This window comes from Heterocephalus glaber, unplaced genomic scaffold (genome assembly GCF_053883595.1).
Source record: "Heterocephalus glaber isolate CG9 unplaced genomic scaffold, H.glaber_assembly_v1.0 deba00001564, whole genome shotgun sequence".
Taxonomy (NCBI): Eukaryota; Metazoa; Chordata; class Mammalia; order Rodentia; family Bathyergidae; genus Heterocephalus; species Heterocephalus glaber.
This window is the reverse complement of record NW_028258351.1, coordinates 12,998,091-13,024,151: the sequence shown is the minus strand read 5'-3', so window position 1 is coordinate 13,024,151 and position 26,061 is coordinate 12,998,091. Positions and strand designations below refer to the sequence as shown.

General features: G+C 44.9%; 1 protein-coding gene across 5 annotated transcripts; it reads left to right on the top strand.

Moving 5' to 3' along the window:
• The first annotated feature begins 10,410 nt into the window (after nt 1–10,410).
• Liat1 (ligand of ATE1) lies at nt 10,411–22,969 on the top strand. 5 transcript variants are annotated; one of them, XR_002386994.2, is made up of 4 exons: nt 10,418–10,740; nt 13,396–14,353; nt 14,527–14,649; nt 17,846–22,966. XR_002386994.2 is itself a non-coding variant. In XM_087191589.1 (3 exons), the coding sequence occupies exons 1-3, from the start codon at nt 10,542–10,544 to the stop codon at nt 13,886–13,888; spliced, it is 594 nt and encodes a 197-aa protein (XP_087047715.1). In that variant the 5' UTR covers nt 10,411–10,541; the 3' UTR covers nt 13,889–14,487. The 5 variants fall into 5 exon arrangements, 3 of the variants coding, with proteins under 3 accessions (XP_087047715.1, XP_021094051.1, XP_021094052.1); XM_087191589.1 differs by lacking the exons at nt 14,527–14,649; nt 17,846–22,966 and having other exon boundaries at nt 10,411–10,740; nt 13,396–13,735; nt 13,834–14,487; XR_002386993.2 differs by having other exon boundaries at nt 14,527–22,969.
• Nucleotides 22,970–26,061: the final 3,092 nt, after the last annotated feature.

Sequence of the window (26,061 nt, the reverse complement as noted above, 5' to 3'; positions counted from 1 at the left end):
TATGATGTGAAAAGCAGGAAGTGATTGGAAGGAGTTGAAAAGAAGAGAAAGAAAGAACAGGCCTGCTCTAACAGTTGCAAAGCCCAGGGCAAGAGCAGACAGAGGGACCCACACACCATATGTGTAGATAGGAAATGTTACAAGTTAAATTGAGAAACTGTTAAGTAAAATATGTACTATTCTCCTACCTTGACAAATAAACTTTTGTAACAGCTTTGAAGGCTATATTTCAATTTCAAATTTCAGACTCTCCGGGTTCCTGCACCCATCCACAGCCCGCCCCCAACCCCAGCTCCATCCAGAGAAGTTCCCAGAGTGCACAGCTCTAGGCACCCCGACCTGCCTGTTCAAGTTCCATGGGCTCCCCTTGGGCCTGAATACTTAGGAGGACAGACTCAGACCCTCCAGGCAGGTCCCAGGCACTGAGACTGTGGCTAGAAGCAGGAGGAGAGGCTCACCTTGGGTGGTTAGGAGCCCTTGATTTCACAGAATTCCTTTCTTAGGAAGAGAGGAGTAGAGACAGAACAGGATCCTGGGAGGCACTCGATAGAGGCAGGGATTCCTCTTGCTCAAGTATAGGCTGGTGCTGGTGAACAGTGGGCACTGCTCGTGTCTCTTGGGGAAGATACTGACAGGCTGGGCAGGACACAGCCAAGGTCTAGAACCAGCAGCCCGGCTGGAGGGACCAGGTTGCACAGGCAGCAGGAGGACACAAAGCCCAGGCTCTACCCACGGCTTGCCCATGTCAGCCCCAGCCAAGGGGAAAAACCTGATCTGTCTATAGAAAGAAACCTCAGGTCTCACCTGCTCATAATAATAATACCCACTGAGACCACACAGAGAAAGTAAAAACAAGGAAGCTGACACAGATAATGAAAATACTGTCATCTCTGCTGTTGTTCAATGAACATCACTGTAAAGTCTACTGCTTTCCTGCAAGATTTATAGAACTGGGGCTGGGGCTCAATGGTACAGCACTTGCCTCGCACGTGCCAGACCTTGGATTCAATCCCCAGCACCTGGAAAAAAAAGTTATGAAGAACTAGGAATGTGGGTTCCAGGCCCAGTTTGGAGGCTAATGAGCATTATGAACTATGAAAGTTGAGTTTCATTGTCCCTACTTCATTCATTCATTCACTTGCCGAAATCAGCTCTGTGCCAGGAGCTGGGCTGAGCTATAGGAACAAAGATAAACATATCACTCCCTGACTTCAAGGAACTGACTGGCAAGGGGAGACAGACAGACAAACAGATGTTCTCTATGAGTTACTTCCGGCTGTACTTCTTCAAGGTGAGAAGTATTTTCTTTTTCTTTTTTTGAGAAAGAATCTTGCTACAGGCTGTCCTTGAACTCACTATGTATCCCAGGCTGGCCTCAAACTCATGGCGATCCTCCTGCATCAGTCTCCTGAGTTCTGGGATTACAGGGATGTGCCACCACACCTGGTTGAAAAGTATTTTCTAAATGAAGTAACTATAAGTTAAGATTTTTTTAAAAAATTATGTAAGAGAGAAAAATCATGTTATTTCTACCCTAAATTACAGTTTTCAAAAAAGTTCATGGTAGTGGCAGTACATGCCACTAATCCCAACACTCAGGAGGCTGAGGCAGGAGGATCTCCATGAGTTTGAGGCCAGCCTGGGCTACACAGTGAGTCCAAGAACAGCCTGAGCTACTGAGTAAGAGGCTGTCTCAAAAAACAAAACAAAACTGGGGGCAACCCACTTTCCAGTCCCCCTTCTGTCTCTCTTAGACAGAAGGTTTCTTTCTCTCAATAAATTTTTCCTACTCTTAACCTCCTTTGTTCCTAGCATTCATTCTTCGATTTTAGAGAACACGAACTGGAGTTTCGGATATCTAGTAGGTTACATTGGGAGTAACATCTCTCCCCCCTATATCATTTTGGAGGTCTTCCACTGAGATTACTGGTCGGAGACTCAAAGCTATACAGCTACCAAGATGAAGAAGGCCTTTAGATAGACCCTCTGTAGAGTAACTCTTAACTGCTGATCACAACTATGACTCTCTTCAGTCAGAAGTAACCAGACCTGTCTTCGACCTTTGCCCCCTCACAGCAGTTAGGGGTACTTCAGAGGGGGGAATGTTGCAGATAGGCAACTTAATTAGATATCTTGTAGGCAGTTAGACAGGGCCAGCCCAGGAGGAGCCAACCTGGAGGACAATCAAGACACATTCACTGAAGGCCAGAATTGTAAAAGCACACCCTTGTGCTTCCCCTGGAGTTAATAGCAGTGACTGATATTCTAAATAGGTATCAATCACCTGGATGGGGGATCAAGGTCTTAACTCACCCTGTCCAGGAAATATCCCTGACCCCCACCCTTACTGAAAATCCTCATATGCTTGCTACATGACTTCCTCCCCCCATTTAATTAATATTACCTCAGTGACTTTACTTGTACCCTTATTGGCTGGCCATGGTTTTGCCCCACCTCATAAATTTCCATTGGGTCTTATAGTTTTGTCCCACTTTGTACCCACCTCACCACATGGCTTTGCTGTGTGAGACCAAAAGTGACTCCATTTTGTAAATTTGGGACCAGAATGACTCCATTTTGTCCAAAATGAAGCAGTCTCCTTTGTTCTCTCAAATTAGTGCTTGAACTGGGACAAAGGACGTAATCCACAACTCAGGATTCCTAAATTTATTACTCAGCCATCTGTTTGCCCTAGAAACAAATGTCCCGGGCCCACCATCTATAGGACAATCTGTTAACGTGCTGACTGTCCACACAGGGTGGTCGTGACCATTAGTCAGTATGTCTGCTGACCATCAGTACGTGACTGTAGACCACTAACCTTTGTCCCCATTCTTCTTGTAAAAACCTATACGTAATCCCCTTCAACCCCCAATGAGCCTAGCCAATCAAAATTCTACACTTCATACTTGCTAAATGTTAACCAATCATATGGCTGCTAATGACCAAAGCTTGTTGTAATCTCAATAAAAACCCTGCTAATTTGGAACTCGGGGCTCTCAATCTCGATCCGCTGTGTCGGTGACAATTGAGAGTCCCTGCTTAAGCTTGAATAAATGACCCTCGTGTGCTTACATGGGAAACAGCCTCCTGGTGGTCTTTGGGACTTCGTAGACTGGGCACAACAGCTGTATAAAACATCTTTGAAAAGTGGGGTGGGCGGGCAACCCACTTTCCAGTCCCCCTTCTGCCTCTCTTAGGCAGAAGCTATCTTTCTCTCAATAAATTTTTCCTACTCTTAAAAGAAAAAAAAAAGTTCAAATCATGACTGATGTAAAATTTTATTCAACTCTTTTATTGATGAAGAAATCAACAATATATTAAAACCAGCTTAAAAAGCTAAGTGTGGTGGCATACACCTATAATCCCAGCACTCTGAAAGGCTGAAGTTGGAGAATCGTAAATTTGAGCTAATGTGGGCAACTTAGCATCTTAGCCAGACCCTGTGTTAAAACCCTAAAAAAGGGGCTGAGAATGTAGTTCATTGTGAAGGTTCTGGGTTTAATCCCCTAATCCTGAACACCACAAAAAAAGGGGGAAAAAATGGGGAAAAAATAAGAACCAAGATGCATTATATAAAGGTACAATTCCCAATGAGAAATGTAATTGTGTTGTATACCTACAATGTACCAATAAAAGAATTTAATAAAAAAAAGGGGGGGGGAGTTCAAAGAAGAACTGAAGATATACATATCCATATCTATATAGACAGACAAATACGTTTCAAAAACACTGAAATGAAGTTGCTAAAAAAGCAAAGCTGGTTAATAATCTTAATATCCTACAAAATAATAACATGTAATTTTGGAAATCACCTTTTTTTTAAGGGCAGAATTCAATTGTGACTTCAGTCAAAATTCATTTGCATTGTTGGGGGTAAGAATCATTTGCATCACTGTAAATATTTCTTTACAACTTAACTGCAACCCTGTGGAGTTGTAAAATAGCCTAGTTATTAGAAAGACAAAAACAGGGTACACCCACAGAACCAGGTAATCTCCAAGAATTGGCAGGATAACACCTGGCATTCCATAGAAAGGACACCCAGCATTCCCTCTAGCTCCATTTCCAAGTCTTGAACAATTGCTTGTACCACTGGCAGAACTGAAGATGCTGCCCTTGATCTTGCCTGTATCTAAGGTGGTATGGATGCTCCCACCCAAAGAATGTGTATTTTTGTTCACTTTTTTTTTTTTTGGTACCAGGGATTGAACTCGGGACCTTGCGCGTTCGAGGCAGGCACCAAAACCACTGAGCTAAATCCCCGGCCCTGTTTACTCTTGAGAGAATGTCACCCTTTCTGACTCACACTTTATTTAGTCACTGACAGGGCTTTCAGTCTTTCTCAGCTCTGGGTCTGGTTTCTCAATCATTGTCTTCTTTGACTAGTCACCCCCAGTCATCCTCCTCATTTAATGTTGTATTTCCAAGATTCATTCAGGTGGTTATAGTTATGTGGCTGTCACAGAGGTGCTTCTAGTTTCCTGCTATTATGAGCATTGTGGATATGAACCTTCTTGACAGCTCCTGGTAGCCACATACAAGAGTTCTATTTGGGCACCAAACGACTGGCATTCACAAAGTCTCCCTCCCAAAGTTGCCTTTGTCCTCAGATGAACCCATCATTGTTGAGAGATGTCCACCACAGATCCAGTCACCACACCCACACACTTCAGTGTCTGACCAAAGAGGAGGTGCACTGTCCCAGGAGCCTCCAGCAGAAGTCCTTCGATTCTCACTGGCCAGGCATAGACAATAAGTTCCTTTTGTTTTGGTTTGGTTTTTTGTACCAGGGATTGAACTCGGGACCTCACACTTGCCAGGCAGGTACTGTGCCACTGAGCTAAATCCCCGGCCTAATAAGTTCCTTTTAAAGCTAACCATTGGCAGAGGGACTGGGATCACCGTAATGACTCAGACAAATCAGGGTTCTCCCTTCAAGTCACAGAGCAAGATTAGCTGCAGCACAGGTCCTAGAACAAGACCAGTGCTGTGCAGGTAGGAGGCTGGATGCAACCACAGTGGGTAGAAAAAAACCACAGTAGCCAGTGTCTGCTCCACATCCAGTCCCTGCCATTCACCTCCAGTTGCCAAAAAGTTTTCCTCCAAACATCTGTGGCTCTACCCAAAGGCCTCTCTCTGGCTATGGGAATATGTTGGGCCTGTGCAGCACAAGCCAAAAATACTAAAAATTCTCAACTGCTCCAGAAGCAGCCTATTCTGGAAAATAGTAGGTAATACTCAGCTTCATCACCTCTTGGTTGGTATCACTCTGTGCATGTTCTGCACGCCTTCCCAGAGTTCTCCAGGGGAACTGAGCTGCGGTTGCACACAGAGGTAACCAGCAGAATAATGAGCTTTTTATTATTTGTCCTACCTTCTATTTCACTTATCCACTTCTCTACCAATGTTTCCTGAAATTATCCTCCAAAAAAATTCTTTGTATTCAATTTCTTTTCTTAGACCCCAATCAACACAACGACTAACACAGCAATTAACATTATCTGTCCCATGGTGATGCTTGGTGGAGCTGAGACCACTCCTGTTAGCATGAGCCTTGATGTACCAGGGATTGGGGGGACACAAGGCACAGCAGGCCCCACTGCTGGCCCACAAGAGGTGTCACATGGAAAGGAGCCTTCTCTTTTTTTCTGGCACTGTTCAGGGAGCCTCAAAAGAGGTGGTGTGTGAGCATCCAGCAAGCAGTAAACAGCCTGCTAGAAGAGAGTGTTCCAGATGTAAGGACAGTGGTTGCAAAGTACAAGCTCCCCTGAACTTTTTATTTTCTTACAGATGTGATCCCCTTCCTCTTTGACCTATAACTATATGAAGCAAGAGTCATTGGCTGTGCTTTATTAAAGTTCCTGACAGCAAAAAAAAAAGAAAAGAAAAGAAAAGAAAAAACCCCACATTAACTGAGTGAGATGAGAGGTTAAATTGGATGTTGGATCTATGGGTACTGGCTAGAGACAGAAAGTAGCAAGTCATGAGCACATAAGAAATGACTGAAGCTCTAAGTACAAAGAAGAATACCTTAAGAAAACATAGGCAGGGCTGGGGATTTAGCTCAGTGGTTTCGCCGCCTGCTGCGCAAGCGCAAGGACCCGAGTTCGATGCCCAGTACCAAAAAAAAAAAAAGAAAACATAGGCAGAGATTATGGTTTGGATACTAGAGGTCCCTCAAAGGCTCAAGGGTTGAAGGCTTGGTCACCAGCTGAGGGCACCATTGGAAAGTGGTGATAAGTTTGGGAGGCAAGGCTTACAGTTGGAGGGTCATTGGGGGCATGCCCTTGAAAGGAATATTGGGTCCCCCGCCCATGCGTCTCTCTTTTCTTCCTGCTGCCATGAAGGGAGCAGCTTTGCTCCACCACACACTCCCTGCTGTGATGTTCTGCCTTGCCACTAGCCCAAAGAGATAGGGCCAAGTGACCATGGACTGAAATCTCTGGAACCATAGGCCAAGACCAACCTTTCCTCCTTACACATTAATTACTCACAGTGACAGAAAACTTCAAGAACTGAGTTCTTAGGCCAAGATCTGAAGAAGCCCAACATTCAGTGGCTGAGAAGAGAGGATTAACCTGCAAAGGTGGCTGAGTGGCCAGAGAACCATGAGGGTGCTGTTGTAGTCTGGATCCTAAGTGTCTCTCAAAGATCCATATGGTAAAGACTTGGTCCCCTGAGTGGTAATGGAAGGTGGTAAAAACTCTGGAAAGTGGAGCTTAGAGGGAGGTCTTTAGTTCCTTGGGGTGTGCTCTTGAGGAGGATGGTGGGGTCCTAGTCTCTTCCTCTCTCTCTTTTGCTTCAGGCCAGGAGGTAAGTGATTTTTGTACTGCCTTGTGTTTTCCACCATGCTGTGCTGCCTCACCACAGGGCCAAGGCAATGGAGCCAGTCCATCATGGACTGAAACCTCCAAGACTGTAAGCCAAAATAAAGTTTTTATAAGTTGATTTATCCCAGATATTTATTTTAGTATTGGGAAGCTAACATGTGGAGTGTCCCCAAAGCCAAGGAAATGCAACATTTCAAGAAAGAGGGAGTGGTTAACAGCGTCAAATGTTGGCTGAGTGGTCAAGTATGGCAACAACAGAGGAGTCAATGACAATGGAGTCAGTGACATGAAAGAACACTGGTGGAACTGTTTTGGTAAAGCAATGGGGCAGGATTCCAAATGTAGTGGACTGAAGAGCTTTGACCAAATGAGGAGACAGACAGCAAATGGAGACCGAATGAAGTGATGTATAATTAAGATATCAGTAAACACTTAAGATAGCCTGCCTTGCAAGGGATTTTTGTGATTATTCCTAATATGGATCCCTTTTTTCATGTGACTTTTTTCTTTCATAGACCACCTGCAATCTTCACTACAATTGGAAGAAAAATGGCCAAGCCGTCTCCAGCCAGCTAAGCATTCAGGCAAGGAAGACCAGCTGAGAGGGAAGACGAGCGAGTGGGCAGCCAGCCCTTCCAAGCACCTGTCTGGGAGCACCAAGGAGAGACAGAAGAGTATCTGAAAACCAAAAGCCCAGATGTCTCAACTAACAGCTGGTCAGTTGTACAAAGGACTTCTGTCATTCATATTTCACCTAGCTCCTAAGGACAAAAGCAGACAGGCAAGAGACAGATACTGAACAGTCACTGTATGCAGAACACTGCTGGACACAGTGGATGGAAGGACTGAGACGCATATGAACTAACAGGAGGACCTTTTATAAAAGCACGTCCACATGTGCAGTGTGTGGATCAACACTAATGATTCTCACTTACTGAGTACTAAGAGTACCAAAATTTATAAATTTGATGCAGTCCCTATCAAAATCTCAACAGGCAATGACCTCAGTGGTTCTACCACCTGCCTCGCAAGCACAAGGTCTGGAGTTCGATCCCTGGTACCAAAAAAAAAAAAAAAACCCAAACAAAAAACCTTAAAATCTCAACAGGCTATTTTGAAGAAATATAGAAGAAAATTTGAAAATGTGTATCAGAAAGCAAAGGCTCTAGAACAGTCAAAGCAATGTTCAAAAAGAATACAGTTGGAGTAGCCAGGCATGGTGGTGGATGTCTGTAATTCTACTACTCAACAGGAGGATCACTGTGAGTTCGAGGCCAGCCTGGGCTACAGAGTGAGTTCAAGACCAGCACAGAATACATAATGAGACTCTGTCTCAAAAACCAAAAATAAACAAACAAACAAACACACACACACAGTTGGAAGATTTAGACTATGTGGTATCAAGACTTACTAGAAAGCTACAATAAACCAGACAGTGTGGTGCTGGTGTGGGAATAGACAAATAGAACAATGGAACAAAATAGAGTTCAGAAAACAGATTCACACATATATAGTTAACTGATTTTCTACAAAAGTGCTGCCTCAAGGGAAAGGAACAGCTTCTCAATAGAGGCTCCTGGAATACCTGGAAAGCCATTTGGGAAAAAAAAATGAATGTTGAACCCTATATGACTTAATTCGAAATTAGTTTGAGAATGGATCATGGATTTAACCTTAAAACTCAGAATCATAAAGCCTCTAAAAAAAAAATTCAGTATCTTTATAATCTATGGGTAGATGAAGATTACTTGGGCAAGATGCAAAAAGAAAATATTGATAAAATGGCTTCATTTTAAATTTAAAATTTCTGTTTATCAGAAAACACTATTAAGAAAATAGGTAGATAAGCTACAAAACTGGAGAAAAAAACTCTTCACAGCCATAAATCTGACAAGGAACTTAGATCCAAAATATGTAAAGATTTCTTATAAATCAACAAAAATATAAACAAACCAATTACAAAACAGCCAAGATTTTAATAGACATTTAATAAGATGTTCGAATGAATAAACACATTAAAAACAATAATAATAATTTAACAGTAATGATCATTTTATTATTTCTCACAGTTTCTATGGGTTCAGAATTCAGAAAAGGGTGACTGGCCTAGGGATCACTACTGCTGTTGCAGTCATACTATACCTGGAAGTGGAAAAGTAGTAGGAGCTGGGGAAGCTGAGCCAGTGGTCTCCTCCCCCGCATAACCTCAGAGTCTCTCCATGTGGTCTAGTTTGGGCTTCCTCACAGCATACCAGCCTCAGAGTCTTCACACTTTTTTCCAAGAGGCTCAGGATCCCTGGAGCAAGTCATCAGCTAACAAGGTGGATGGATGTGCACTACCATTTATGACCTAGCCTAAGAAGTCAGTGTTCCACTGGAGGTGTAGCTCAGCGGGAGAGCACTTGCCTAGTGAGACCCTGGGTTTGATTCCCAGCAGAAATCAAAACAAAGCAAAGCAAAAAGTAGATGCTAAAAGGTATATACCTTGCTGTGTTAAAAAAAAAAAAAAGTCACACAGTGTCACTTCTGCCACATACTATGGGAGACCCAGTATACAAGTCAACAAACACTTCCAGGTGGAAGGGGAATTAGTCTCTGTATCTTGCTGTGGGAATAACAAGATTCTAGAAGAGCTTGTGGGATGAGAGATATTATTGCAGATCTGTTTAGATAATACAATCTGTGGTAGACAAACCTGGAAAGAAAAGCAGGCAAGAGATCATACCAGGCCTTCTAAGCCACACTAATTAAGTTTAGTCTACGGCCGGGGATTTAGCTCAGGGGTTCTGCCACCCATCTCGAAAGCGCAAGGTCCTGAGTTCAATCCCCGGTACCAAAAAAAAAAAAAAAGTTTAGTCTTGATAGATATGGTGATGAGGGACCACTGGGTGGTTTGGTTTTGTTTTATCACTGAAAGGTTTTAAGGGAGAGTGAACTAATTAATTTTTTTTTGTTGTTTCTTTCTCCCTTTCTGTCCTTCCTTCTCTCATTTTCTCTTCTCTCTCTTCTTCTCTCCCCTCCTCACTCTTTTTCTGTCTAAGAAACTGGGTCTCCCTATATTGCACTAGGCTGGCCTTGAATCTGGTCTCGAGCAATCTCCTTTTCTCAGCTTCCAGAACAACCAGGACCACAAGCATGCACCACTATACCAGACGCTTCCAATTGTCTTTAAAAGTTCTTCTAGAGGCTGTGTGGATAAAGAATTTGTGGGAAGGTTATGAAAAGGGTATATGAAAGCAAAGAGACCATTTAAGAGGGGGGACCAAGTTCAAGTGACAGACATGGCGCTCAGCCTTAGCCTGCTGTGTTCACTGAAAGGAAACAGTGGAGAAGTTTGAGTTGAGTATGTTGGCCTTAGAGTCCAGGGTGAACATGAGACTGGAACTCCCATGACAAAGTTAAGTAAGAATAAATATCATTTTAGAAGGCACAAGGATGGACCAGAGGTGTCAGTCCCAGGATGAAGAATCTCTTACCTCCTCTCGCCCACAGGGTCGGCCGCCTGGGCCAAGGCCGCAGAGTGAAACACGCATGCGCACACCTTTGTCCGCGGGCGGCACCTGGCGGCAGCTTGTTAACGGTGCACGCGCGGTGTGGGGCAGTCGCCATGGAGACGCGTGGCCCCATCCGGGAAGTCGGCGCCGGGAGCTAGCCTGGGAGCTGCGTGGTCCTGCCCTGCCCGGTCGTAGGTCGCGATCCCGCGGGCAGATGGACCATGGCTGTGGGGCCGGGGCTGCGAGATACCTCGAAGAGGGAGAGGACGACGAGGAGGAGAAGGAGAGAGAGGGCAGCGCTGCGGGTTTGCTGGGGTCCAAGCTGCCCCCCATCGCCGGTGACCCCTTAGAGCTAGCCAGACGAAAGGCGAAGAGGAAAAAGAAGAAGACAAAAGGGTCAGGCAAGGGAGACGGTAAGAGGAGCAGCTGGTGATCTGAGATTCCTCTCTGAGGACACCCTCTGAGAGATGCCCCTCTCTCTGGAAACCACTTCAGACCAGGAACAGAAACACGCATCCCAGACAGGAGCCCCTAAACACACACGCCACTTGTGGCAGCACCGTGATGCTCAGCATTTACATTTAAAGACTGCTGTGCCCACAGAGACCCTCTGGCCCAAACTCACAATCCCAACCCCTACACCCTCCCCGAAGCCCCTGTAGAGAAACCCTCTCACAGAGAGCCTTCCCTTGACCCAAGACACTGCCTGACCATCATATACAGAAATGCAGACTCATGCCCCCCTGAGATCTCCTCCTCACTCCCTCCTGTGTTGAGGTACTTGCCTCTGAATGCTGTGTAGACACCCACACTCAGTAAATTCATATAAAGGATCCTCTCTGCACAAAGGATTCCCTACCCCACTCATCCTCCAAGGGGCAGGCTTGGCCTGCACACACACCATCATGCTGGTCACTGACACATCCTCTCATAATCTCTGAAACCCTTCACAACCCCCCCCCCCCCGTATCAATATGACACCATCCAACAGAACTGAAGCACAACGAGGGCTACACACATTCAAGATACTGTGACACACACATAGACCCCCAAAAAGTTCCTGTATAATACAATCGTACCCACGCAGGTTCTCAGTCTCTCATGCTCACCTTCAGATCTATACACAGCAACACCTGCTGCAAACCCAGAGTCCTTTCACCTTAAAACCTTCTTGCAAGACTCACAGATTTCTCAAGAACAGCACTGGGTATCCCCTTTGAGAAGAGAGTGCAGCAGTGACATGGAATGCAATTGCCTGTGAGTGCTGAGTCCATTGTCACATGTATGGTCTACCCCAGTGGCTTTGGCTGTCAGGGAAATGGCCCTGACCTTCAATGTGGCTGGTCCTGGCCTCAAATTTCTGGGCTCTTTGCAGAGCTGGAGGCTGAAGGAGTAGCAGCCTTCCCTATGTCAGCCCGGTAGTTAGGAAAGAGAGTAATGGGAAGATTATAATTACTCTTAGCGTGAAATCATAATAGGCAAAAACAAAAACAAAACAATTCTAGAGTATGGGGCAAAAAAGCTCTCTGTAGCCAGGCGAGGTGGCACACCCCTGTAATCCCAGAATTTGGAAGGCTGAAGCAGGAGGATCTCCATGAGTTCAAGGCCAATCTGAGCTACATAGTGCGTTCAAGGCCAGACTGCATTACAAAGTGAGACCTTGTCTCAAAACAAAACAAACAAAAACCCTTCTGTGTATCTACAAAGCAAAATCGGAACTCTTTTGTCTCCAGGGCTTCCTAACTGAGCTACATCCTGAGCTCTTTTTAATTTTTATTTTGAGACAAGTTTTCACTAAATCACTAAGTTGCTGAGGCTGGGCTTGAACTTCCAGTCCTCCTGCCTCAGTTTCCCAGAGTTCTGGGACTACAGGCAAGCATCACCAGACCCAGCTTGGTGTTTTTGACTGTAGAAATTACAGTGGCATATACCTCATACTGTCAGCAGGGGACACCAAATCATTTTCAGAGACTAGGAAGCTAAGGAAATGTCAAAATAGGATTTATTCCCCTTTCTTTTTCTTTCTTTCTTCCTTCCTTCCTTTCTTTCTTTCTTTTTTTTTTGGTACTGGGAATCAAACTCTGGACCTTGCGCTTGCGAGGCAGGCAGTGGAACCACTGAGCTAAATCCCCGGCGCCCCCTTATTTTCTTTTTGTGGCTTCTGTCCTCCACTCTACCTCCCAAGATTTTCTCCCCTCAATGGAATGAGCTGTCAGATGAACCACAACTTGTAGTGTTTTATATGTAGCAATATAATTCTGAAATGCTATTAATGCAAAGGAAGGAAGGAAAGAAGGAAGGAAGGAAGGAAGGAAGGAAAGGATGGAGGGAAGGAAAGACACACCAGCCACACAGCTAAAGTATTTCCTAGTGTGGCATAATACTCCTTTCATTAGTCAAGTTTAGGAAGCTTTTCTGTTGTTCTCTGGTTCTTCCATCATAAAGGGATTTAGCTCAGTGGTGCTGCTGCCTGCCGCGAAAGTGCAAGGTTCTAAGTTTGATCCCTGGTACCCCCCAAAAAAGAGCTGAGATTGGTGGTAGTCAGAGACTTGTAGGCCTGGAAAGTACTTTGGTCAGCATATGTCAAGGTTGAATGGGAGGCAGTGGGGCATAGTGGAAAGAACAGGGCACCAGGAGCCAGGCCTGCCTTTGAATCTGGCTCTGCCACTTGCTCTATGACATTGGGAGGTTAGCAAATCTCTTGTGGCCTCAGGTTCCTCACCTGGAGAGCAGGGCTGATAGCCTCTATCCAGACGGCCTGCTCAGGGTATGTGCTCAAACTGTAGGGCCTGGGCTAGGGTTGTGGCTCAATGGCAGAGCATGTGCTAAGAGGCCCTGGGTTCAATCCCCAGCACCACAAAAAGAAAAAGAAAGAAGGTTCCTCCTTCCTCAAAATGACTTGACCAGAAACACAGAGGCAGCGGGTAAACACGAGGGCAGTGGGTAGGGTGGTCTGATCCCTGGGTAAAGAGAGGCCCCCAACTCCTTTTATCTTTGGTGATTTGGGCATCACCCCAGGCGGGCTGAGGGCGGACATGGCCACAGCAGTAACCCCTTCATTTGCTCAGCAGATAAACATCAAAGTCGAAGCCTAAAGCGTCAGCCATTTTCTTCATCTTTCCAAGACATCAGTAGTTCCAGCAAAGACCACGGCCTGAGGCCAGAGCCCAAACAAGACAAGGACAGTCACAAGCACATCTTTGCCTCTGCCTGCACCACAAGCCTCCCCCACTTGGCTGAAGTAGAAGAGAAACTATCAAACCAGATCAACGAAAGTCTGCGTTGGGATGGAATTCTCGTTGACCCGGAAGCAGAAAAAGAAAGGATTCGCATATACAAACTGAACCGGAGGAAGCGATACCAGAACTTGACCCTCAAGGGCTTCCACTCCGATCCGTGCAGTCAGGGGAGCCCTGAGAGCTCACCCCATCATCTCCCAGACAAAGACTGCTGCCCTAAAAGGAGGCAGCCCACTGACCACGCACCCTCACCACTGCTCTGAGGAAAAACCCTGAGGCAAAGCTCCTGCACTCTGATTTACCTCCTGCTCTGACAGAGTGAAGTCTACCCACAGTGCTGACAAGCTCACCCTTTCTCCTTGCCACAAGTTTATGTGTTAAAAAAGAATAATAAAAGGAAACCAGAGCTGTATCTGAAGGAAGCAGACGTCTGGTGTACACATGAGGCCAACCTCTCCTGCACTGAGATGCCCTTAAGTGCTCAGGAGAGTCCCATTCCTTAAGAAACCAGCAACTTCATGAACACAGTGCTTCGCACAACTGTCTTTTTTCTGAAATATGCTAGTGTCTCTCTTTGTTATTTAAGTTCTCATCACAGACAGATCTCTGTATAATCTGCCCCTGAAAAAAAAAAAGTGTGTGGACTATTTAAATTCTAAGACTGAAACTAATTTCATGGATACAGCTTGCATAATACATGCATCTGTTAGGCCCAAGAAAATGCCCTGAATATTCTGGAGACTTTTTCTTAATTACACTGTTTATCCTTATGTGGCTTGCAAAATCAGTAGGTTCAAGAACTTCATCCTTGGGAGGTTATTATGGGAAGTCCAAAGAGGACTTTTATAAATATAGTCCTCCCCTAATCCCTCAGGCAGCATTTTAAGCAACTTTTGGGAGCATTAAAGATGCCTTACTATACTGCTTTTCCTAAATTTATATTCCCCTTTCTACACATAGAGAGGCCTTGTCATCTTGGTTTTGCATCCAGAAGTAGACCCGAGGCAAGCACTCAAATGCAAGGAGATTTTTTGGGAGGTAAAGGGAAGAACGGAGGAAGGAGAGACAGCCAGCTAGGGGACAGTAAGTATTAAGCCACCCTTCTTGCTGGGCAGCTGGAGTTTGATCCCACAGGATGCACTGGGAAACAATTCAGGCCCAAATCTCAAAACAGTGGCACCTGAGGTGAGTATGTAAGGGCTGGGTACTGACACTCCCCAGGGTGTGTCTTGGCCAATGGTGATAATTTTCTGGCATTTCTAGCCTGCCACCCTGTGAGGGCCTGGAAGGCTACTTCAGCTATGGGGGAAGTCACCCGTACCACAAAAATGCAGCCCGATAAGTCCGGAGGGGAAAAGTGGTCTCTGGGTTAGCATCAGTTACCTTTGAGGGTCAGGGTGGAGGTCTAAAATGAGGTCCCTGGCTCCCCAGGGGTAAAGATGTTCTTGGATAGGTGGGACACACTGTCCCTGGGAGAAATTAAAAGCCAATACAGATCGACATAATGCTTGTCTGGAAGCTAAGTGGAAGTAGCCCCTCTTATCTGCCACCCCATGGCTAACAGATCAGCCCTCCTTTTACCTTTCCTTAAAAAGGCCTGTTGCAGAGTTCCCACATTTTGCCATTGAGCCCTGGCAAAATATCTTGCAGGGACTTTTGACAGAGTCCTCTCCTTCCCTGGAGAATGGTTAGCAGTCAGGTCTGGCAGGGACCCTGAAGCAGAGCAGAGCAACGAGCAGCTGGGCTGGCATCTGAGATGCCTCCGGAGCAACTGTAGTGGCTGGAGGCTCTGAGCATGCACTGGGTTCAGAGTGCCTTGGGAGCTTAGCAAAATCCTCTGTGGGTACTGAGGGATGGTTCATGGTGCTCGTCTTGCCATGAAGAGAAGTGTTATTGTGGGTTAGTGGTTAACAGTATGAGTGCTAACATCAGAGCTGACTTTCTGTCTTTCCCATTACATGCTAGCCCTGTGAACTCAGGAAAATTGATTAACCTCTCTGAGCCTTAGTTTCCTCATCAGAAAATAGGGATGCAGCTAGCTACCTTCGTGTTGTGAGGGCCACATGCAGCAGTGATTACATAAAGCATTGAGCATAGCACCTGGCACCTAGAAAGCCCTCCATGGACTGTGAGAGCTTTGGCCAATGATGTTTTAGGCTGGCTCAGCTGCATAGCCACTGGAGAGGCTGCCTGGGTGCTGGCACAGACCTCACCTCATCAAAAGGTGAGCTTCACAGAAGAAATGTGGCTTCAGTGCCTGACCAGCAGATGCCATTCACACAAACCACAGGGCAGGTGACAGGGGTCTGGAACAAGAGAGACTAGAGAAGGAATGAAGCAAGGGTCCAGAAGACTAGTGTTCTGGGCAGGGGCTTTGGGCCAGACAGGAAAGTGTCCAGTTGGAGCCTGTGCTTAACACAGAGGAGACTGGGGGTGAAACTCAGGGGTAGAGCACTTGCCTACCATGCGCAGGGCCCAGGGTTTGATCCGAAGCCAGAAAGGGGGGGAAAGGGGGACACAAATATCAGAAACCGGTGGGGATTAATCCTCCCATGGGCACAAAAGCTACTCCAACTCAAACCACCCAGGGTCCAAATCTCTTTCTCACACTCAGGTTGTATCTGTGAGGACTCCTGCAGTGGCAGGGAACAGAAAACACAATGAAAACTGGCTTATAGATAGACAAAGGGACATGACTGACTTAGAAAACCAACAATTTGTGCCTGGCCGTGGCTTCAGGTATGGCTAGTCCAGGAGGTCACAATATAACATCAAAATTCATTTCTCTGCACATCTCACCCCTGCTGCCTCTATATTAGCTCCGAGTTCAGCCAAGTTCTCATCACAGCATGGCAGAGTGGCTACTGACATCCTTATAGCTCTGCAAAGAAAAGAAAGCTGCTCCTATGTCCCTATCCAGGGTCCCTGTCAGTACCAGAGAAGGTCTTGGGCCTGGCGAGGGTCATATGCTCAACACTGGACCAATCAGTGGTCAAGTCAATGAGTGTTTGATGGCAGAAAAGGCTGGATTCTGGGGAAATGGGACGGGGCAACCCCACCAGATGCACGATCAGAACAGGTCATTGTAGAATCTGTATAGAACCTATGCAAAGCAACTCCCAGAGTGATCCCAAGCCTTGTTCATTGCCCTCCAAATATCTTAACCTTTTTAATTTATTTTTTTGGTACCGGGCATTGAACTCAGGTCCTTGTGCTTGTGAGGCAGGTGGTGGAACCACTGAGCTAAATCCCTGGCCCTGCTCTCCAAATAAATAGTGATCGTTTCTTGTTTCTGTTTTTTTGAGACAAGATCTCACTGTGTAGCCCAGAATGGCCTCCAATTTGCAATCTTCCTACCTCAACCTCCCAAGTGCTGGCACTACAGGCATATGCTAAGAATGATTCTTTTTTTTTTTTTCTGGTACTGGGAATTGAACTCAGGACCTTACACTTTTGAGGCAGGCACGGTGCCACTGAGCTAAATCCCCAGCCCGAATGATTGGTTTTTTAAAAGGTTTGATCAAGGGTCAAGGGAGTGGCTTGCATAGCATGTTCATCTCAAGTGATCTGTACTGACTACATCCTTATCACCAGAGCTACTGACCCTTGGCCAATGCCAGGGCATGTATTCACCATAGACAAACAATATCCTGCAATCTTGAGTCCAAGAGTTGTTTGGGAACAGAAGGTGGAGCACAAGGAATTTTTAGGGCACTGAAACTATTCTGAATGATACTATTGATGGATACATATTATATATTTGTCCAAATTCAATAGAATACCAGAAGTGAACCCTAATGTAAACTGTGGACTACAGTTAATAATAATGTACCGATATCTAATCAATTGTAACAAAAAGACCACATACATGCAAGATGTCAATAATAGGGGAAATTGGGACTTGTTATGGGGGTTTATGGGAAATCTTTGTACTTTCTATTCACTTTTTATCTAAAACTGCTCCCCAAAATAAAGTTTATTGCTGGATGTGGTGGTACACACCTGTTAGCTACTTGAGAGGCTGAGCCAGGATGATCCCAAGTTCAAGGCCAGTCTGGACAACTTAGCAAGACTGTGTTTCAAAATAAAATATTAAAAGGACTGGGGCTATAGCTTGGTGGTAGAGTGCTTGGTTTGCATGCTTAAAGCCCTGGGTTCAATCCCCAGTGCTACAAAGAAAAACTAATCTATTGAAGAGAACAAGAGTCACACTGGCTTCAGTGTGGCACATACTATTTCCCTCCCTGAATCTCAGGGCTCTCGCTTTTCCATGTTGCAGGCCACCTAAGGAGAGGCCCAAGTGGCAAGGAACTGATGTTTCTAGCCAACAGCAGCAAGGACTTGAGTCCCATTGCCAGCTGCACAAGTGACCTTGGGAGCAGGTCCACCGCCAGTGATGCCTAAAGATGCTGCGGCTCTGGGTGATGCCTCAGTTACAGCTTTGTGTGAGTTCGGGAGCCAGAGGCAGCCAGTCAAGCTGCACCTGGGTTCTGACCCACAGAAACTGTTTGAGAACACAGCAGAGTTTTTTGTTTGGTTTGGTTTGGTACCAGGGATTGAACTCAGGACCTTGTGCTTGTGAGGTAGGCGTGGTGCCACTGAGCTAAATCCCTGGCCCAGCAGAGTTTTTTTGTTTGTTTGTTTTTGTTTTGTTTTGAGACATGTTCTCAGTATATGTGGCCCAGTCTGGCCTCCACCTCCTCCTGGCTCAAGTGATTCTCCTGCTGCAGCCTCCTGAGTAGCTGGGACTACAGGTGTACAATATCATGGCCTGGTTTAATAAAGTTATTTTAAGCTACTAAATTTGGGGACTATTTTGTTCCACAGCAGTAGCCAGCTGAAATAGTTGGTATCCTCCTTCATTATCAGCTGTGCATTAAGCTAGCTGCTTCAGTCTCATCTGAGGGCTGGAAAACCCCACACTCAAGCTTGTCATACAAGCAGTAATTCATCTGGGCACTATAGACACCATTACTGATGCTCAGAGGACTTTGTTTTTTTCTCTTCAGTACTGGGGATCAAGCCCAGGGAATGCTCTACCACTGAGCTACATCCCAGCCCTTTATTTTATTTTTATTTTTATTTTTTAATTTTGAGATTGGGTCTCATTAAATTACCCAGGCTGAACTTGAACTCGTGATCCTCCTACCTCAGCCTCCTGAAGAATTGGGATTACAGGGGGCCAGTGCACCAGTGTGCCTACCTTGAGGACTTTTAAATTTATTTCCAAAAAGCACCGATATATCTTACAGGGTGGAGGTCATTGCTGGGTGAGTTAAGAGCTAAATACAGTAACATTGATGGGGCCTGTTAACTTCCTTGTGTTTGTTAATTATGTGTCAGTAAAACTGGGGAGGAAAAAAGACTGATGGTCCCTACTAGTTAGGCTCATTCTAGGAGTTGTGCATAGCTATTTGTATTGTTTTCCTGGTATGTGTTTTTTGTGGCTTTTTTTTTTTTTGGAACGGGGCATTGAACTCTGGCCCTTGTGCTTGAGAGGCAGGCGGTGGAACAACTGAGCTAAATCCCCAGCCCTCTGGTATGTGTTTTTTGTTGTTGTTGGTTTTTTGTTTTTTGTTTTTGGTCCTGTCTCCACCTTAATTGTAATTGTAATATTTAATGGCATCTTAATGTTTTCAAATTCTTTCACATTTGTTCCCTGAGTGGTGGAAGGTATTATCTCCATTTTACAATTGAGGCTTAGAGAGAAGAGGAGACTTGCTCCATTCACACAACTTGTAAGAGATTTTTGTTTTGTTTTGTTTTAGACAAGTTCTCACTATATAGTTCAGACTGGCCTTGAACTCATGGTGATTCTCCTGCCTCACCCTCCTGAATTCTGGAATTACAGACTTGTGCCACCATGTCCAGCACACTTCATTTTGGCTTTTTTCTTGTTTTAATTTCCATTTAAAATTTCCCCCCTTTGGTACTGGGAATGGAACCCATGGCCTTTGCACTGAGCTATATCCCTGGCCTCTTTTTATTTTTTATTTTGAGGCAAGGACTTGCTACATCACTAGGTTGTCCAGACTGGGCTTGAACTTGCAATCATCCTTCCTCAGCCTTCCAGAGTGCTGGGATTACAGGGATGAGCCACCATATTCTGTTTGAGATTTTGATCTAAGGTCTCCAATGGTCCTTTCAGGAAATGTTTATTAGCAACTTCCTAAATACTCAGTTCTCTAGTTGCTATCACCATACTGATAAGAGCAGTTCCCATTGCACACAGGAGACCTATACAGACTGGGAATGGGCCTTGCTCAGGGTCACATGGGGACCAAGAGGAGGAATTGGAATATCAAACCCCAGTATGGCTTGGTCTAGACATCTTGCTCCTGCTTACTGCACTAGTGCCTTAGATGGGCTCCCTAAGTGGGCACTGCACACTCTCCAAACTCAACAGCAAAGTGAGTGAGATGAAGGCAGCAGGTGTGTTGGTGAGGCTGGAATGAAGGACCTGTACTCCCCAAGAAGGTCTTTTTTTTTTTTTAACTGGGGATTAAACCGAGGGCCCATGCACTGAGCTACATCCTTGGACATTTTTATTTTGTGACAGGACCTCACTAAGTTCCTAAACTGCCCAGGCTGGGCTTGAACTAGCCATTCTCCTGTTGTAGCCTTCCAGAGTGCTGAGGTTACAGACAAGGGCCATCACACCCAGCTGCAAGATATACTTTTTATTCTTCTTCCACGGCTGCCTCAAAGGCCTTGCAACCAGCACAGCTACAACAGGTGACGCAGGGCTGCTCTGGGTGACATTTGCTTTGGCTGCATGAGACTTCAGTCATAGATCTATCACAGACGACTCCTCCCCTCTGCAGCCCTTCTCAGTCAGGTCACTGAGGAGCCCTCCCCTCCCCATGACCACCCTGTATCAATACCCCATCTGTACCTCTGCCTGTGGGCAGTTAGTCTGGGTAAGTCAGTGCATTTTTCCTGTTATGCTGTAGCACTGATGCATAAGCTCCAATAAAGCCTCTTCCGGGTGGCATATTTCTGCCAACTGGTGACTTTTGTCTCTAGCAGCACATGCTGGAGAATCCCTGTGGCTGCCCATAGCAGCAAAGGGTCAGGCTACTAACACCAAAAGAGCTGAAAGCTGCTGGCATTCAAAGCCCAGGAGGGCCGGGGATTTAGCTCAGTGGTTCCACTGCCTGCCTCGAAAGAGCAAGGACCTGAGTTCGATCCCCAGTACCGAGAAAAAAAAAAAAAAAGCCCAGGGCTCTTAACACAAAAAGAGTGGTACTTTGCCAAACTGTGATTTCTATACAAATTGAGCAAGAATCCTCAGCCATCATCGGGTACCATCTTGGCAGTATATACAGGGATCTTCCCCTCGAGAGAATCCTGAAGAAGAGGATGGACAATGGTGTTGGTCATCAGCAGGCCCACAAATCAGCCCATGTCTGATTTGCCTCTTATATGCAGCTAAGAATCCATACTAACCAGTTCCCAGGAAGGAGGGAGTCATTCCTAGGAACTGTGGCTGGCAGAGAAGTTTCCTGGGGAGAATGAGCCTGGGGAGGCAGACATCTCCACCCACTGGCTCTGGAGGGACCTGGGGTGATGAGGAAACTCCCTGGGATGTCCTGGCCAGACTGTTACTTATTCATGGTCAGATCTGGTCTTTGAAACCATTGACATATTCCTCTCTGATTATTACTATAAAAGGTGCTACCTCATTTCCCTGTTCCCACTAAGTCATAGCACCCAGATCAACACTCCAGGCTCTGCTCAGTGACACTGGTCTGCAGCACTGGCCATGAGGAAGGGTGCTGAGGCCTTGCTGCTCCTTGTGTGTCCCGAGCCCTGTACTCACATGACTGAGGGACTTGTTAGAAACTCTCCTGCTAGCAGACTCTCAGGTCCCCATTGAGACCTGCTGAATCCAAACCTATAGTTTAACAAGATCCCCAGCTGATTCATATGCACATTAATGTGGTTTTTTTGTGGTTTTTTTGGTACTAGGGATCGAACTGGGGACCTTGCATTTGTGAGGCAGGCGCTGGAATCACTGAGCTAAATCCCCAGTCCTTCCATGATTTATGTGTTGTTTTTTTTTCATATGCACATTAAATTTAAAAGCTTTGATTGGTAATGGTGGAGAGGGTATGGGAAAAAGGAACCCTTCTCCACTGCTGGTGGGAGTGTGGACTGGTGCAATCACTGTGGAAATCAGTGTGGAGATTCCTCAAAGAACTAAAACTAGAGGTTGCTTTTGACCCAGCTATGCCTCTTCTTGGGATCTTCCCGAAAGAATTAAAAGCATCATACCACAGTGATATACGCACACCCATGTTTATAGCAGCACAGTTGGTAATAGCTAAATCTTGGAAACAGCTCAAATGCCCATCAACTGATGAGTGGATAAAGATGTGTTTTTTTATATATAATGGAGTACTACTCTGCCATAAAGAAGGATGAGTTTCAGACATTTATAGCTAAATGGATGGACCTTGAGACCATACTCTTAAGTGAAATAAATCAGACACACATGTTTAAATACCACATTGTTTCTCTGGTGTGAGAAACTGAATGTGGAAATAAGGACTGAGATGTTTAATGAATGTTGAGTAATGGGAAGAAAGTGTTCAAATGGGAAGGGGAACAGGGAAGAGGGAGGGAGGAAGGAAGCGACAAGAAAAAGTGAAAATAGAAGGAAAAAGTAGAAACAAAGCTTTTGTATATAGGGAGGGGAGGGGGCTTGAGGGGGGAATGGGATAAAATAAAATTTATTACAGAAATAAATAAAATAAAAGCTTTGATTGGTAGGAGATAATTCCCAAAGGGAATTTTCATGTTTCTGCATGTATGTGAGGAAAGTCATGGGCCACTTTTGTTCCAAACTATCTCTTGTAGGATGTTTGCATGACAAACAGCTTTGAAGAGTTAGTGTCTCTCTCTAGACCAAAGGGCAGATTTGCTTACTGCCTGTTCTAGAATATTCTGGTTTTCAAGCTCAGCCTTCCCTTCCTGTAACACATCCAGTGATGTTCGGATGTTACTTGGAATCTCTTTGCATTACCCTGCAGGAAATGAAGCTGGGGGACCGAGCACAAATGCTCATGCCTGGGCTATTGCTGTTGCTGTGACTAATAAACCAACCTTTGTCTCTGACCCAAGAGTCTTGTGTCTTTAATCAACAGTGAAATTGTGGCCAACTGTTAGCTTATGAACAGCATAAAATCAAAGACCCTTCCCAGTTCTCTACCCTGGTCTAAGGAAGAGACAGAGCAACCATTTAACTCTGGTTTCTCTCACCAGATCACCAGAAGCCATGTGATGTTCTACATTCAGCTTTTGCTTTTCAAATTACACAAGAGATGCATATTACAGGCAAACTAGAAAGTACAGATAAACAAAATAATGTTTTGTAAACCACCTGATTGGGCTGGGTGTGGTGGCACACGCCTGTGATCCTAGCTACTTGGGAGGTTGGGGCAGGAGAATCTCAAATTCAAGGCCATTAGCCAGACCTTGTCAGAAAACAAAACAAAATAAAATAAATAAAATAAAATAAAATAAAATAAAATAAAATAAAATGGCTGAGGATATAGTTCAGTTGGCAGAGCATACAGCTCAGTTGGCAGAGCATACCTCGGTTCAGTCCTCAGTACTGGAATAAAAAAATTAAAATACCTGATCCCACTGTTAGGCAAGAGCTAGCCTCATTCTGTTTGGTATTCATCCTTCTGGTCCTTTTCTATTAATATATCTACATACAGGAAAGCAAAATTAATGGGATACTATATGTTGCCTTCTTAATGACCATTTTAAAAATATGGCATGGATGTCTTCCCAAGTCACCAATATGACATCCATATCACCCTGTCCAAAGCTTGCTTAGTATCCCATTATATAGGCTTTTTATTCAGCCCTCTATTTGTTAACATTTAGTTGATCTCTAGTTTTCTTGGCTGTTCTAAACAACTTCGCAATAAATATCCTTATATGTACATTCCAGTGTAATGTTTCCAGTGCTTTGGATACATTCTTGGAAGTGAAATTACAAGCCAAGAGATAATTAAAACAATACACACTTGCACAGCTTGTAACTTGTGCCAAGTACTCTTCCAAGCCCTCTGCACACATCCATTTACTTAATCCTCACAGATCTCAAGGGCAAAAAACCTCTTGCTATCCCTACTTTACACAGAGTTTAAGGGACTGGCCCAAGGTCCCATGGCGGATAAATGGTGAAGGTGGGATTTGAACCCAGGCTCTCCGGCTCAGAGTCTGCATGGAGCCATGGCTCAGAGTCTGCATGGAGCCATCTCTCTGTAGATCGCTGCCTATTTTGAAAGCCCTCCTTGACTTTCCTAGAGCCAAATCGGAAAAGGCACGGGAAGCACTTGTGGATCTTTGATTTTGTGTCCCTTGTATGGCTTGCAGGTGGTGGTAAAGTCCTCTCAGAGCTCAGTGCCAGGAAAAACAGCCCATCTTTTTGAGGCTCACGACCTTCATCTAGATGCTGTCGCACAGGCTGCCTTCCGCTTGGCTTTGCTTAGAAGGAACCTCAAGGCTGTCTTGTTCTCAGCCACAGCAGCTTGTCTTGATCCCTTGCCACCCCCACCGGTGCACCGGTGGACCGATAAAATCCTCTGGCCTTTATCCTTCCACCCCGGTGTCTTTCCCTGGAGTCGTCCCGACCCCCATCCCCTGAATGCACAAATAAACACACAAAAAAAGGAGCGGAAAAATTCATTTAAACTAACATTTTTGGAGCCTTCCTTGCTTTGTAAGAACTCCAGTGGGTGGGTTGGGAAGGCGCTGCGTTGGCAGAGGGAACATCCTGTTAATTGTGCTTGTCCCGCTTAATTACCTAAACAAAATCCTTTTGGAGAACAGGAGGGCAGTAATTTGTAATTAGCAGTGATTGGTTTGACACACCCATGATCCCTGCATGCTTATTCTGAAAAAGCAGTCAGTGAACACAAAGAACAGAAACCTCCCGCTCAAGCCGGAACTGCCTGCCCAACCCACTCCACGGCAAGGGTAAAAACTGTTCTTCTTAGTGCTACCACGGAAAAGCTCGGTGCTCCCTTGGACAGGTTCCTAACCATGGCCATCAAAAGCTGCAGTTCTCCAAAAAGTTAGTGATGGTTCGTTTCTGGGGAGAATTTGAATGATTTCTATTTTTTGCTACTATATATTTTCTCATATGTTTTTTATTTGGTGTAGGGGATGGAACCCAGCACCTTGTGCATCCTAGACTAGCATCCACCACTGAGCAACACTCCCAGCTCAGGATTTTCTAATTGTGTGATGGGAACATTGTTAAATACTGTATATACTTTTTGAAAATTTTTATTATGGAAAATTTGAAACATAATTGGCCCTTCCTATCTGTGGGTTCCACATTCATGGATTCCACCAACTGCTAACTGAAAGTACTGTATTGAGGGAAAAAAATACATCTCTGTTGAATAAGTAATGTTCTTTTATTCCTTAATACAATATGGCCAAGCCTGGTGGTGCACACCTGTAATCCCCAGCACTTAGGAGGCTGAGGCAGGAGGATTGCTGCCAGTTTGAGGCCAACCTAGTCTACATAGTGATTCAAGGCCAGCTTGAACTACATAGTGAGCCCTTGTCTCAAACCGCCCCCCCCCAAAAAGTAATAATAATAATACAATATAACAACTGTTTACATAACATTACATTGTTTTAGGTATTGTAAGCAATCTAGTGATGACAAAGTTCACTTGACAATGACAAACACTATGTCATTTAATATAAGGAACTTAACCATCTGTGGATTTTGGCATCCTGGGGAGGGGGGTCCTGGAACCAATCCCACTTGAATACTGAATGACAACGTACGCTCAATACAAAGGAAGCACAGAAACATGTACCCAAAACCCAGTTTCTAGAATTGTCAACCATCTTTTGTGTGTGGTGTGTGTGTCTGGGGACTGAACTGAGCCTAGGGTCTCACAGCTGCTAGGCGAGACTTTGAACAGTGAGCCACAGACCAAGCCTTTTCACCTTGTTTTGAAGCAGTCTTGCTAAGTTCCCCAGGCTGAGATTGAACTTGTGATTCTCCTGCCTAAGCCTCATAAGTAGCTAGGATTACAGGTGCCTGGCTTTATATTTCATTTTTGTTTGCTACTAATAAATAGAAATACAATTGATTCTTTTTTGTTTGTTTTTTGGGTTTTTTTTTCTTTTTGGTACCGGGGATTGAACTCAGGAACTTGCACTTTCAAGGCAGGTAAATCCGCAGCCCCAGTTGATTCTTGTATATTTACATTATATTCTAAGGTCCAGATAAATTCAATGATGAGTTCTAGTAAATTTTTATTGGTTCCTTAAGATTTTTATGTAAATAATTCTATCACCTATGAATATGAACAGCTTTACTTCTTCCATTCCAATCTTTATGCCTCTTTTCTTGCCTAATCTCTGGCTAAGGGCTTTAGTACAGTAGTCAAAGTGGTTATTCTTGATTTGTTTGCAATCCGAGGAGGATGGCAATCAGCAGTTATCATT